This window comes from Enoplosus armatus, chromosome 3 (assembly GCF_043641665.1).
Source record: "Enoplosus armatus isolate fEnoArm2 chromosome 3, fEnoArm2.hap1, whole genome shotgun sequence".
In the NCBI taxonomy this organism is placed as follows: domain Eukaryota; kingdom Metazoa; phylum Chordata; class Actinopteri; order Centrarchiformes; family Enoplosidae; genus Enoplosus; species Enoplosus armatus.
In genome coordinates, this window is record NC_092182.1 from 5,589,311 (window position 1) to 5,605,072 (window position 15,762).

General features: G+C 43.8%; 1 protein-coding gene across 1 annotated transcript; it reads right to left on the reverse strand.

Annotated features, from left to right (window-relative positions):
• Nucleotides 1–3,799: 3,799 nt before the first annotated feature.
• Nucleotides 3,800–8,630, reverse strand: ccdc120b (coiled-coil domain containing 120b). Its single transcript, XM_070903284.1, has 9 exons — nt 8,582–8,630; nt 7,640–7,770; nt 7,001–7,102; nt 6,782–6,902; nt 6,600–6,659; nt 6,095–6,248; nt 5,866–5,967; nt 4,534–5,571; nt 3,800–3,896 (listed from the first exon to the last, which is right to left on the reverse strand). Exons 1-9 carry the CDS (start codon nt 8,628–8,630, stop codon nt 3,800–3,802), a joined length of 1,854 nt encoding a protein of 617 aa, XP_070759385.1.
• Nucleotides 8,631–15,762: the final 7,132 nt, after the last annotated feature.

Sequence of the window (15,762 nt, forward strand, 5' to 3'; positions counted from 1 at the left end):
GTAGGCTAGTTTTGGTTTGCTTTATAAAACCTGAGAGAGGCTGTCATGTCCTGTCACATATTAATACAGTGTACAGTGTATAAAGGAATATGTGCAGTAAATTGTTTAACAGTTAGCTTGTTTGTTTGAATATTCTAAAAATGTTCAAACATGCACACGTTACCACTTTCCATTTTAAGGTAGCAATAATGTACAGCTCCTTTTCACTCAAGTGCAATATTTTAGGTTCAACTGAACCTGAGTGAATATTCCTGTAAGGTAGTTTTTACTTTGCCAATGGTGCCTCTATGATTCAAGACACAGATAGCGCTATAGCTAACTTAGCTAGCTAAACTTTTTACATACCTCTGCACTGCTTTGCAGTTTAGCCTTTTAATGTTAATATGTCTTGCTTTACCAAATTTATTTTGTGTACTGCGTACACACCACTTAGACCTATTCAGTGATTTTTATTCCGTTTCTCTTTGCTCCCGCAATGACATCAAACACAGTTTTATTCTGAAGGTTTCTGCAGGAAGTCTGTTCTAGCCTGGTTAATTCCAGTGCTGGCCTAAATAAGTGACTACATGTTGCTGGTCTTAACGATGAAATTTAACTACTCAATACTCAACAACATTAGAGGAGGGGCCTACTTACCCCTGTGTGTGATATTCCAGTTTTAATAAAAATAAAACGAGCCGGTCCCTCAGCCCGCGTGCTCTGCTCCTCACTGTGGTGTGCGTGAGTGAGAAAACACTCGGGTCCAGGAATAGCAGGCTGCTGCTGCTGCTGCTGCTGTGTTTCAGACATTTATCACCATGTTGCCACCAGTTCTATTTCAGAGGTGACGAGGAGGGCATTCTCTTATCTAGTTTTTTATTGTTTTATCTTTGACTTTCCTATAATCCAGTTACAGGATTTTGAAATACTACAGGTCTCCATGAAAGAATTATGTTAATGCTTCAGGAGGTACCATAAGGCAGAAGGTCAATATCAACCTACTCATGTGTAGAAATATAACAGTGAAACAAGGCTTACTTTAAATCACAAATCATCATAAATCAAAACCAAATTAATTGTAAACAAGTGCAACTGGGATTTCATCTAAATTGAACTTTTTATTTTTATTTAAGTCTTTCTTGGGGAATGTTTATGCCTTTATTACAGTAGAGAGATGGAAGGATGTGAAGGACAGAGAGGTAAAAAGGTTCCTAGTTGGACTCAAAACAGGGATGCTGCAGGAGACATTTTGACTTATCATGGCAGGAAAACCACAGGTGTAATGAATAAAATGATTAAGTGCTATGTTTCAATGTTCATATGGACACTTGACTATTGTTTTGAGACTGCCGTGAAAAATAGTGACCCTGTCATTTAACATTTAGATTTCAGCATACTGAGTAAAATTCATTTTTATTTAGAAAAGGGGAAAGAAAAGACTAAAGAGTGAAGAAGAAGAAGAAGAAGAAGAAGAAGAAGAAGCAACAAAAAAAACTGCTTCAGCTATTATTGTACGTCTTACAATACACAAACATGTCTGATTGATTTCAACATGACACTTTATTTAGTAGAATGAATGCACAATCTCATACATACAGTATAGGGCAGGCCTACTTAGTCTTATTTCATAGGCCTGGTTATAAAGAGAGGAGGGAAAGAGAAAACAGCTGCACTTAAATATCTAAAAAAAGAAGAAGAAGAATCAAATATTAACACGTCACACTGCTGAATGAAATGGTTTTAACACACATTACCGATCCCCGCACTGATGAGAAAGAGCTACAGTCCATAGCTACAAAATGTTATAGGTTCATAAATAGAATATAGTTTGAATAAATTTGCTTCAGAGCTAAATTTATATCCTTTATTTTCAACTTACAGAGTACATTTTATGAAAAATACATTTACGACCCCCAGTGCACAGCAGTTTGGTCTTTGATTTCAGGTTTGAACCAGCTGGAAGAAGCTGTATGAAGCTGGATAGTGAGAGGATGTGAACACATCAGACAGCAGGAGAAACCAGGTAACATTCAACGGTGTGCTACAGTTTGTAACAGAGTAGAAAACAACATCACTTTATGACAAACGTAAAGAATTACATTCAAATGAGTCCCACAGTGGCCAAAGATCAAGTACATTAAATGGAAAAAAATGGCTTAAAAAATATGTTCTGTTTACACTAAGAGGATTTCATTTCTTATTCTGATTTTTCTGATGTTTACATGGCAGAGACTCTGATTAAAAATATATTATGACACAACTACTCGGCTTTTAAACGTTTTTTCTTTTTTTTTAAACAACACAAAACCAAGCACATGAAAGGAGTTGAAATCATTACAAATACAAAAATCTGCCTGCATGAATTCGCATTAACAATTTAACTGGTATGAGACCTGCTCACACCGTCATTCAAAACTGCAGCAGCCCTATTCTGTTCACTTCTGACAACCAATTAAATAGTGCTCACTTGGGGGTGGAATGAGTGGGGGGAGGTTACTCTGATTAAATACTTATTATGTGGTTAGTTTTAAAATTACATCGTTAGTACGGGAATAAAATATCAGCTTCAAACTCATCAGAACAATCCACACTATATACAGACTAACACTCAGACAGACCTTCAGTAGATGTTGACAAAACTAACTTTCCTTAATTTTTTCTCAAATTATAAACCCTGTCATCTCACTGGGAGACAATTTCATAGGGAATTAAGGCTTAAGATGTTCATAAAGTGCTCCATATGACACTCAAATCCTCCACAGGTAAATGCAGAAAAAACTGACTTGATATGAGTAAAATTATTGTCATACGGTCATGTGCTACTGCCATACAGTAGGTCTCACAACAGCCCTCAGGTTTCTCCTAAAACTGGTCCAATTATTCCGTCAAGGTCAGCGCAGAGAAAGCTACATTTATCAGCCAGCACCGAGCTGGATCTAGAAAACAAATCACAATACATATGACATCAATCCAAATACCCTAATTTAGTGACATCAGCTGCTTTCAGGTTTTGATTAGACTAAGCTCACAAAGGCTTAATGCTAGCATTTCAGATTCTAAGAAAGCACTTTTAAAGTTTTCTAACCAAGGTTTAGTTTTGATATTAAAACATTTAGGCACTCCCGTCCGCTACACCAGTACGCTACACCAGTACGCTACAGTTCATGGCCCGTTTCATTTGTCGAACATGGAAAAAATACAAATGGCTATGAAATCAACGAAGAAGACTGAAGCATGTTTTTATATAATTTACAAACACACATTCACCGGCATGTATTAATACTTTTCAAATGACGTGAGCTCGTATAACATCTTTGTATATCACACGGTTTAATGAGCAATAAATTACCTCTTTAATATAACTGTTCTTTATATCTCAGAAGATACAAAATAGTAATTTAGAGTTGTATATATTCTGTAAAAAAGTATATCTCAGGAGACTTTTCCAGGGTTATTAGGAAGGATTTTACTGCTCATGTTGGACCAGAAATATCGATATATGAAGTACAGCATGACCATATTGTTATTAGATATCTCAACTCCAGTGCACATCCATATGAAAACACTGGGTTTGAAGTTCATATACTGGTTGGATCAGCTATAACACGGGGAACTTGCCAAGGCTTTTTCACACTGTACAGCTACAGTCTGTCATTTATTCCAGTCTCTTTCTGCTGAGGTTGCCGTGTTTTGCTTTGCTGTTGAGGTCACATTGTATCAACTTGTCTGTGTGAGTCTGTATGTATGTATGTGTGTGTGAGGCTACAGTGTTTTTGCTCATAAAATGTAGTGTGTGTACGTGTGTGTGTGTTCTGCTGCTTCAGACTAGGGTGCCTGGGTCTGCACTGGGTTCCTTTGGGGTCACCTCTTGCATCTGAGGATGAGGAGTGTCCTGATAGAGAGAGAACTCCATCGACCTGTTGGGGGAGGCAAGACGAATGAATACAGCACTCCACAAACATGAGGCAGGAAGTGGAGGGTAAAACCACAGTGAGGATACATCTTCATGAAATAAAAAGGATGAATCGTGATCAGAATATAACAGAGTCTCTCACAGGGCAGCTTGAGGCAATTCAAGGAAGCCTATGAGTGAGAAAACTCACTCACTGTGTTTTCAGGAGACATCCGAGTGCCTGGATTTTGGCATGAGGCAAGCAGCGACTGATAATGCTGACCATGCAAAATCCAAACACAAACAACCACCATTGTAAAAGTCACGGGATGATAGATGGATTGGTTGGGAATAGAGTGAGAGTAATAGCACCGTCCTCTGCTGGAAGACTTGCTGCCAGCCTCCAGTGAGAAAGATATTTAAGCCAATCTCAGTGGTAAATACTGAGTTACTGACTGTATTTGCATTGTAACATGCATGTTGGGAATTGTAGTTCAATAAAATGTATTCTTACATAGCATCTAAAACATACAAAATACCCCTTAAAATCAGATCAATCAAAAGTAAAAGTATAACTTAATTGTCAAATGCAAAACAATGTACAATAATGAAAGAAAAAGTTAAGATTCCTAAAACAAGATTAAAAAAACTGAAATACTGACCTTCCATGCAGTGGGTGACCATGGAAGCTGGCTGACTGGGGTATCTGAGACCTGTTGAGGTTGGCTGATTCACCTTGAACAGACTGGGCCTGGTGCACCAGCGGGTGGGGGTGTGAGAGGCGAGAGATCCCTGCCTCGTGGCCCTTTGAGGCAGCAGCAGGATAGCCGAGGGCGTTCCTCAGGTACCAGTCCCTCAGTCCCTCCAGAGCCAGGGCTTTATGCAAGCTTCGCGTTGAGTCCTCTGGGGTCGGGAGAGAGAATTGTGGTGGTCTGCGGCTGAAGGAGGGGCCGGACAGTTCGGCCTGGTAGGGGTGCAGGTTGGGGATGGAGGATGTGGTGGTGCCAGAGGCAGGGAGAGGGGACTCGTACGCTGACAGGAGGATGGCGTCCTGGGGATGTTGCTGCAAAGGAATAAAGGGTCCACAAGATTTGGTTCTGGTGACTTTGACTCTGCGCAGCTCAGCTTGGGACCCTCGGAGGACCATGGGGCTGTAAGGAGGTGCAGCGCTGGGGAGGTGCACCTGGGAATGGGAAAAGCCGTTAGCATGGGGAGGCACCGCAGCAGTGGAGGAGCGAGGAGAGGACATGTCCTGCCAGATCCTGCCTGTGGACTGGAACAGGTGGTGCTGCACTTGCATCCTCTGCTGTTTCCCCCAGATGTAGTCCATCAATAGCTCATTGTAGCCTCCACCTGCCCCTCTGCTGCCCATGGACAGACGCATCTTGGCCTGTTCCACAGAGCCATCAGCGTGTCTCTCAGGACTGCCCAGGTGAATGTGCCGCAGCTTGCCATCAGTCAGTGTCTCTGAGCTCTTGTAGGGCCCTCCTCTGGGAGGCATCCCGTTTCTGGGAGCGGGATCGTCAGGGAGGCTCGACCTATCCAGCAGGGCCTCTGAACTGTTACTGCGCCTGGCCCGGGAGCTGTATGGGCAGCCTCGGCGGTCGGAAGCAGAGCCCTCCTGGGCCAGCGGAATCATATAGGGCACATCCAGGCTGCCAGACCACTGCTTCAGCCCATTACCACCCGACGCATCCGACCTACGGCAGATATTAGCACAACAGCTCACATTAGGAGAGGACTCGGAGCAACTTCGGATACAGAAAAGTGAGGGTCATTATAATCAAAACCATGTAACTGCATTTCACAGAAAATCACTTAAGAACACACAGTGTTTATGCTGAAAGATGGCTAAATTGGTGGCTAAATATGACACTAATTGTTGTTACAATTCTGACTCTGTCATTAAGCCATTTCCAACCGCACATTAATCACAGCAGGGGGAGCTGGAGCTGCGCTGCATCAGACAGAAGCAGCACCGTGTAACAGATTACCTGACGTGAACGCTGATTGGAGCAGTTCGGGCCAAGAGAGGAGTAGCTGGAACACTTCTGCCTTCAACGTTAGACGCACTTCTTGGTAAAGAGTGAGTCGGGCTGTGAAAAGACGACATGGATTTAACATTTATCACCCATACATGAAAACAATCATGATTATATGTGCACACACATATAGTATCTCAGACACATCAAGCAGACTGCACAGCCTGCAGTATCTAAGTACCTAACAGAGCTTGTGACAGAGTTGCGGCGTGTCCTCATCTCGTAGTAAATCTCAACTGGAGACAACTTCCTGCTGATCCTGTGGTCGGGGCTGCCCACAGTGAGCCGGGGCTGAGACAGAGAGCGCTGGTCAGCGGCCACACTGGGAGAAGACTCTTTTTAGGAGGATAAAAACAAAGAAATGATCTTTTAATGAAGCCCACTCACAGAAAATGATCACTTTGTTAACAGCCAAGGGTACTATTTTGAGTTTACAACTGAAATGTGACGGCATATTCTTATTTGGTGCCTTCACACCAGAAGTGCAAATGATTCTCCCACCCACTACGTGTGAGTGATGTGTTTTGACTGTGAGAAATGCTGCAAATACACTGAGCTAATTCTACTGCCTGCCTGCCTGCTTACTACTGTGTTAGTTAAGCTCATTATGAATGGATATACAGTATCCACCACAGGCAGAGATAGTTGTTGAAAGAATGTATTAAGTCTGTATTCGGTTGACTCACCATTGTCATGGGACGTTGAATCTGACATGGAGCTTGTGCTCTCTGACATGACAGTGTCCTCTGAAAGACAACAAACCACTCAGGTCACAGATGATGCCGCATGAAAGTGCAAAACTAGGAGGACAATTGTTTTTATCCTCTTAAACCAGATATATCAGTGGTGGGTGTGGTTTTGATTATACCTGTGTGACACCCCCGATGAACTGTCCTCTTGTTGTTTGGGACATTTCGGCCTGATTCGGAGTGTCTATAGAGAGCGCCGGTGAAGATGTCTTTCATCTGCTTTCTTTGGGCCGCCTCATCCTGCAGCCAGGGACAGCCAGCCGTGTTAGACCACGAGTACACACAGCGGTACAGCTGCTGCTGCGTAAACACAATTGATATTCAAGGTGTTCACTTACCTCCGCCTTGGTGTTGGGCACCAGGCCAACTCTGCGCTGCACCAGTGGGGGTTTCTCTCCCGTCTCCAGGGGGAAAGCACGTGGCAACTTCCCAGTCAGCTCCTGCAGAGGACATTCATTAGTTACTAAAATGCACCTTCTCACTGGCCTGTGAGCTTCAAAGTTTTGCATAAAAAGATACCACTTAACAGATTACTTCAAGTCTCAATAAACCCCCCCTTTAAATGGTTGACTGCACTGAAATAGATGTGCCAGAACTAATGGTTCTATCATAATTACCTCTAAAGCAGAAACAGAATAACTGAGTAGTGCTTCAAACTTGTAAATGAGCTACGCTGAAAACAGAACTGATAACTTGTGAATCCGAGAATAGAGCATGCAGAGACAGAGTGAGTCACCGCACATCCGGCTGAAACATAGAGGTGTTTTAAACAGCTGTTAATGAAAAGCCCAGGCAGCTGTGGCTTCATTAGTTCTCTGGAGCAATCAAGCAAATATTAATATGCAGCCCATTTTATATGAGAAAACAAATATCACTGATTCTCAGAGTCACAGAACATAAAAAGATGCTATACTCTGCAATATGCCTCCGTCTCTTTGCACCCTGAGTGTTACAAAAGTGAAGTGAGAGCTACTCACTGCTTCCTGCAAACAGACTTGTTTGAGCTCTCCCACTCTGCTGTTGAGGAGAGCCTCCAGGGCCTGCTTCCTCTCTTGTAGCGCTGCAATCCTCTCAGCCTGCAGCTTGCTGTCCTGGCAGCCTTGAACATCTGCAGAGCACAGCACATATAATGCATCTTCAGAAAGACTGAATTAAAGTTAAAGGCTGGCAATATTCTATATTTTATTTATGGTCAACAAACCCCCACGACAAAAATGAACAATGAATTGATCCCACTAAGTATTGTCTGAGCCACACTGTTGCACTGGGTGACATGCTCCTTCACTACCTTGTACATAGAAGCTATTGTTTATTTTGAGTCAGTCTCACACACACCGTCCTGCTGCTTAAATACTCAACATGTGTATTCCTCCCCAGCTGAAAACTGTCCCCAAATGCACTACTGACTAATTTGAGAAAGGTTTACTAAAAGCTACAATGTCCAGCTGTCTTAGGAAATTACTGAGCATTTAAAAATATGTTGTTCTTCAGTAGGAAGCAGTTAGCTTGGGTCTGGGAGCCACAGACAGGGAAGGGAAGTCTTTGAGAGACTGACTAACACACTGTTGTTTTTTGTCTTTGCGTGGGATTTGTTGTGACACACTAAATTTAAAATGCAGTGTTTTGTTTTCACAATGGTTGCTTTTTAAAGTGTCTGTTTCTAACAATAAGATGTCTGCTCACAGTTACTCAGCGCTCTGATAAGATTATCTGACAGCTGCAGTGACAGTACGCGAACAAAAGGCCTTCACACGTGCAGCTGCTTTTTCAGCTGCCTGTTCCCTTGAGGAAAACACTTTTGTTTTCCTTCTGTTGAATGGTCAGCAAAAAAACAAGAGCTAGGTTTGCTTGGCCATTTCAGGCTTGTCCAGACATGAACGTGTCTGTCTTTAACACTGTGAGGAGTCATCATTACTCACCAGGAGCCCCCAAACCCATGGATGTGATCAGATGTCCTTTGACCTCCATGTGATGTAATTCTGGGGACTTTTACAACTCACGCTCCCAGCCGCGCCCTCACCTGATGAAAAGGAGACAGAGGTTTGACTGCTGCTGACATGCATCAAACAAAATATATTCAGGCTTAAGGTGTTTACTTCTCTCTAACCTCGCTTTATCAGCCATGTGTTTTCTTGAGGCGTAGAGTCAACGGTTGCATTTCCAGCACGTCAGCAGTAGATAAGCATGGGTGTCTCCTAGATCAGATTACACCAGGTACCATCAGGGGGAGCCACTGCACCTCTGTTCAGGCACCTACAGCTGAATCCTTGAAAAGGTTAAAAAGACATATTACTAATACAGCTTATAAAGTAAATAATAGTGGAGCAATATCTTTATTTTTCTGTGGCTGTAAAATATACATAAATCATCAGAGACTCAAGAGGAAAAATCTCTCTTATCAGCATCGCTTCACTGAAAGCACTATAAACCCAGATTTGACAATATATAAAGCCATTTTAAAAATATGCATTTAGCCGATTTTATGGAACATTTAGAAAATATAAAAAGTTCAATAAAAGTCAGATCATAACTTAACTTGTACCTCAAGGCATCCTGAAAGTGAGTAATCCTCTAAAATTAGCTCTCAGATACAATTATCACCCAATTAGTTTGCAAAGAGAAGGAAAAAGGAGAGACAGGATAAGTAACATTAATAATGCATGGGCAGAAACAGAGAGGGAGAAACCTAAACCCTGTGTGTTTTATGTCTCAACGGCTCGATAGCTACTGGTACAAAAGAGAGGGAGCCAGAGGAATAGAGCCAGGAGCAAAGAGATGGAATAAATAACAGAGGCGAGGAATAAATGCAACTGTTCAGTGGAGTTTCCTCTTTGCTGCTGTCATAAATATCAAGGTTTACATGAAATTCACTTTGCATGGAGTTACATTTACTATATTTCATAGCTTCTACATATCAGATCACCTGGGATATGGGGAAAAAATAAAACTGTTGCCTAAAATTGAAAAAGGCAATGTAAGAGAAGAAATGCTGCCTTCACTCGACTGTAGCAAGTGAGCAACGTTTCATGTGCACTTTTCCCCACATAATGGAGGTTCATTACAAACAAAGCCTCTTCCCTAATACCCACTGGAGACTTGACATCCAAAAATAGCGATACCGTTTTCTGCCAAAAGCCTCTCACTCAACGCTGCTCACAAATCGCTGCCATAAACAAGCATCGTGCCAGTCGAGTAAATCATAAAACGACTCCATTCAACCCACAAATCAAGATGGAAGGCCTCGAGGGCTGGGTCTTTCCAAAGGAAACATTTATCTTATCAGTTACTCTGAGCAGCTGTCTCAAAGCTCTGCACACAACTGACCAGCTTTATGCCTCTGTTTTTTGCAGGGGGGGGGGGGGGGGGTGGGTAGTAAGACATAGTGCTCTGTTTTCCTCACCCAAACGACGTAAAGAATGAGGCTCACTTCATGCAAGGACATACTTGAAATACTTGTACAGAGTTTGTGCTGGCTCTTGTCCTGGAACTGAACCAGTAACTGCTGTTTGCTCCTGTACGTGTGAAAACCGCACAGCATGCTTGACCTCCCATTGACAGACAAGTAGGAGCCCTTCACACAAACAAGTGGCGGAGTTACGACCGCCGGCTCGGACAAAAGATCATCACATGAATCCTGTTACGCAAAACCCCGTCCGTGATAATCAGATTTTAAGTTGATCTAATATACTGGGGACTTTCACCTGGGAATGTTCGAGGCAGTGTCACGTCTGTTCTGTGTTGAACAGCAGGGCTAGGCAGTAAACCCTCTGAGAGAAGCAGTCAAGAGAAGACAGACAGAGACATTTGGTATTCATCTGGACGGTCGCTGGGCAGCTGAATACTGGAGCCAAAAGGCGGCCATGCCTCTTAGGAATGGCTTTGTCCAGCAACCAAAACATTTGCTTGGAAACTTGGTGTTATCCCTTTCACTCAATAAATGTGCCCTTTATCTCTTTACAACCCTAACAGTCTTCAGCGCTCTGGATTTACTATTGTTTCATTTTTGTTACTATAACTGATATAATACAGTCATTTAAAGGGAAAAAATTACACAGTCTTCTTCTTACAAATGAAAAGTTAAATTCATTAGCAATAAACCACACCTTTGTTCTCTTCAACACACTCAGGGCTCTTGCCGCTACAGCCTTACTTAGTCTAGTATGACCAGAAGCTAATGTTCGCTAATGTTAGCAAGTAAATATTGGAAGACATCCTGACGACTGTAGCTTCTGTCTGTATGCGTCTGGTGGGTGCCACTGGCAACAATTGACATATGTAATGCTCCACAAAACTGCCAGTGTGTGTTGCACGTCACACTATGTTTTAGCATTCACCATTATCCCTTAATTGCTTGTTGTTCAGCAAAGGTTTCACACCAGGTTACACTTACGCATGTCTCACTTTAGTGTGACCTACAGTGCATCCAGTTGATGAAAGCTGTAACATTTGCTACTTGTAACAAACACTTGGTAAGTCTTTCTGTGGAAAGATGTTGTTATTTGTTTAGAATGAAGATGAATTTAGCAGCAAGCTAGCAGCAATAGCTAAACTGAAACAAAAAAAGTGCCGACCATAGAAAGAAAAAAAAAGAAAATAGACCTACAATATGAGCCACAACTGCTGACATGAGATCCACCCCCCACCACCCAAAACATACCATGGCACTCCAGGGTTACCTCAAGTATCACTTTAAGACAGGGGTGAATCTATCAGCAGCAACAGGTCGCCCTCTAACCACTACTGAGTCTAACAAATAACACACCTGAGAGGATCAGTGGTCTCACCGGTTGAAGTCAAGCGCTAACTGCTTAAACATCTGGTGTGCAGATGTGTGCAGAGGTGCTGCAGGTACAACAACACAAGACCGCATCACATTCCAGAGAGAGAAAGCCTGCGGGATAGATGGTGGGACAATGAAGAATCAGATAAACAGAGAGTCACGGAGAGCGGCATCGGAGGAGAAACGAGTACGAGAGATATGAACGCAACACAATCATCAAACACATGTTGACTTAGCATGTGTAGGGGTGGAGGAGGGGGTGAGGGAGGGGCTCTGGATGAAGGTATAGATAGCACGTTGGGAGCCATGTTGATTAAAACATGAGCTGTGCGATGAGAGTGAGCTGCCCCTGTGCAGCGTGCATCACACGAATGCAAATCAGCGAGGAGTTTAATATTCAAGTCCGACAAGCTAAACACTGGAGCCTGTAAGGTAGGCCCAATCCTACCATGTCCACACACACACGAGCCACTGCACTGCTCTCTCTGCAGCTCAAAAGACATGCATATTAGATTGAAACATTCGCAGCAAAGCTAAATTACTACAGGCAACAGTTTTACATCGAGCTCCCACATCCCTTGATAAACACGACGCCTCCCAGCTCTTAAAGAGATTCACTCTCTCTGCTGTCAGCTTTTATCTGGCCCAAGAGTCCCAGGAACAGGCAGCTGTTGTCAACAGCATTTATATAAACCGATATATGCATGACTTACAGTACAGCAAGTCTTGATGTAACAGTAGGTGCTTCTGCAACAACCTCATATCTGTTGCAAGTGGCAACGGGGGCACGAGATGTTAGTCTCTTTCAACAGGCACTATTACAGAGCAGCTGAAATATCACCTCCAGCTCTCTGCAGACAGGTGAGGCTGGCAGCCCTCATGTTGACTGTTGGTGTTGACACAGCTGCTGCTGTTGTGAACTTACACATGATAACCAGAGCAGGGGTTACAACTATACAGCTCCTGCCAGAGGAACGTGAGCCGTTTCCGAGTCCAAACTAGTGAACTAACACTACAACAGTATTGCAGACTGTGTAGCTTTGATAAGTCCATATCAAATGCAGCAGGGTTGGCTCTCACAATGGCTTCAATGACCTGCCATGACGACACTTCCGGGTGTTTCTTCTTGACGCGTCCGACCTCTGAACCTCACTTTGTTCATTTGTGAGAGAACAGTAATGTGACCTTTATCTACCCACTCTCCCTGCCATTCACCATCAAGCTCCAAGGATGTTATACGCCCATTGGTGACTTGCAATGATGAGGTTGAGGAACAGAAATGTCAACATCCAAATGTTTTTTAACCTAAAAGGGGAAAAAAGGGGAGATGCAGTTCAGGTTTGTGCATGAAAGAGAAATCAGTCAGGGTCAGACATACAGCTGATTGAGTGCAGAGGATTTACTGAACTACCTCCACCTGACCAACCCCAACCAAAGAACTGCAGAGGGGCTTATGGGAGGTCAGGTGACCCCACCCCCCACAATAATATGATCTCTTCTTGTGCTCTCTATATCCATGAAATACTGATTTATAACATGCTTATCGGCCCACAGCAGGGCAGCTTAGCTCGGACGGGCCAATTGCGTGGCTCACCGTTTCTCCTCCCTGGCCCTGACGCTCACCTTTGCACGTTTGACACAACTACCGTGGGTGAAACAAAGCAATCTTGGTGATTGCTATCCACCTGGATTTTGCTAAGCTGAGGTTGGGGGGGGAGTAATAAAGAAAGGAATGTGGCTCCAACGTCCGAGGGGATTATTCCTATGCATTTTCCCTTTGCTCTGTAACACCTGGAGGGATTTCTGTACAGTGTGTCTTCCAAATTTGTTTTTTTTATGTTCCACTGTGGCTGTAATCCGCCTTGTTTGGTTTTGGAGGGAGTTCAGGGCTGCTTACGATGTGCAGCCACAGCCATACACTCACATTCATTGTTGCACATGCATAACAGCCTGGTCTGATTCTCTCTCTGAAGAAATGTGGGTGAATCTTATCCGTGGCACTGCTGCTCTGGTGTATTTTCGACACTTGATAAGGTCTGGGATTTGATTCCCTGAGCTCACACACACTACGCACCAGGACACTTTGGATGAAGCCAAAGGCATATTTTCATTTTACATCCATGCAAATGCACAGGTAAAAAAGGGTTTGCTTGAAAGGTCCTGGATCCAGATCAGGGGGCGAGCGTGTGATTTTTCACACTCCCCACTAAACCTGCGTGTTTGTTAGCCAACTGCCACTGATCCAGACGCTCAAATCATGTCAGGCCATGTCTTGAGGGCGCCATAAAAGGAGCAGTGTCACCTCGATGTAACAAAAAGAATACCATTGTGCACCAATCTGGGTCAAGGTCCAGTTCTGTGTCGTTTGATTGAATTGTAACACCCAAAGTGTCATGAGAACCACAGGGAGTGCTTTGCAGAAAAGTAGAGTGCCGTGCTAATTTGAAGATAACAGCGAACAGAGAGGGGAGAAAACAAACATCAACATGTGTCAAAATCCTCCTGAACAAGATGAAACCGAGCATCAATGGTCTCCTAGCTTCCCCTGCAATAAAACTACTAAACCAAACCTCTTTGCAAAGGGTCTAATGGTCTGAGAATTCAAAGCCCCTGCAAATACAAGGACCCAAGAGTAGGAACGATCAGCACTTTTGAAAAAATGCTTGGCAGCAAAGTGGAAAATCCTCTTCTGAAAACAGAGCGGTGTTTCCCAGACGCACCAAAAGGTGGACTAGCAGTGAAACACCCTGAAGGCACTGACTGACCCACACAACACATTTGGATGAGTTTTTTCCCTTTTCAGATCCAGACAGACATCCTTGTTCAGGCATTTGTTAATAATAGGGCTTAACACTGCTGCATGAGAGCAAGCAGTATTTATAAATGAGTGAAACTGTGAAATCAATAAAGGCCCAGCAGACGGCAGCGTGCCTATTTCGCTCCACAACAATGCAGTAACAGGGAGAAGTTGTTTATTCCCACGAAGCATGACACAGATTTGTTACTCCTTCGCAGCTGCCCGCTTGAATTCACGCAGATGTTTTGTCGCGATCCCGGCGTTTCCTGCCTTTCATATGTGCCACCCGAACAACATGTCCTTCTGTTTACCGGCGCCCGGGATGCAACACGAGCGCCGACGATGGAGACATATTGGGCTTCGGTTTGATACGGTCCGTGCATTTAATTTACAGGCGTGTTATTTAGCTCAGCGTGGAGAGCACAGAGCATGTGTCCACACATTGAGCCCGGCTTCTGGGGCTGCAACAGCAGACACCCTGCATCTGCATAGTCGTTGCAGACGGCAGCGCCGGCTGGTCATGAAACACACTGGACTAATTAATGGAAGCAATAACACATCGCAGGTGTGTCACTGAATGACACGGTGACAAACCCGGTTTTTACGTTGAGGTAAAGGCACGTCCAAATGATACACAACACAGCACATAACGTATTGTGGTCCCCTATGTAGGCCAAGCTGTTTTGTTGCAGAGCATATAGGTTGTGTTGACGGCGATTCATTAATACGCCCCGTTAGGCTGCGAAGGACATCTTGGAGCAGAATCCCTTCTTACCAGAGAGCATGACCGATGCCTTCGGAGGTCTCCACGGTCCTCTGTAGCAAAACCAAGCCGAGGAAAATCATTCCTGCGTGAGACCACGGGACAAAAATGCTCCCCCAGAAGAACGCTTTAATTAATTACACGTGCGGTAATTCGTAATACACGAGGGGGGAAAAAAGAAAAAGAGAAAGAAGCCCCTCGTTCATGGTGGCTTCGTGTCCCAATTGTAATTCACCAGCAGCCTCGCGACCTCCGCTGTGTCGGAGCCCTGCGCATCTCAGCAGACCTGCTTTCAGAGAGAAGAAAGCTTTCCCTCCTGCGCCGGATGAAAACCCTCTATGTTTTCAGACAGCCGGGAGCCTCAACACCGACACAGCAACGACGCCCCTCCCAGATGTTCCGTGCCTCCAATGTGCGCCACTTAATCCCGATACAAACACTGATATCCAGTTGTTGCATAGGCACGCGCACAACGACGCCTTTAGAGTAAAGAAAAGGAAAACTAGCTTGAAATGATGTGTGACGAGCTGAAGCGCTCCTTCTCCTTCTCTTCGGGCTTATCCAACTATTCTGGGAGGACAATTTAAAAATATAGTTTATATTTTCCGTGTCTGTGCGGGACCTTCTTGTCCTGTCAAAACACCTAACCCTCGTATTCTGAATTGTGACAAACCCAAGATATTAAGTCCAAAATAGGGGAACATTAGCTAGCAGGCTAACACTGTCACATTCACAGAAACTTTGATTAATTTGCGTTGTT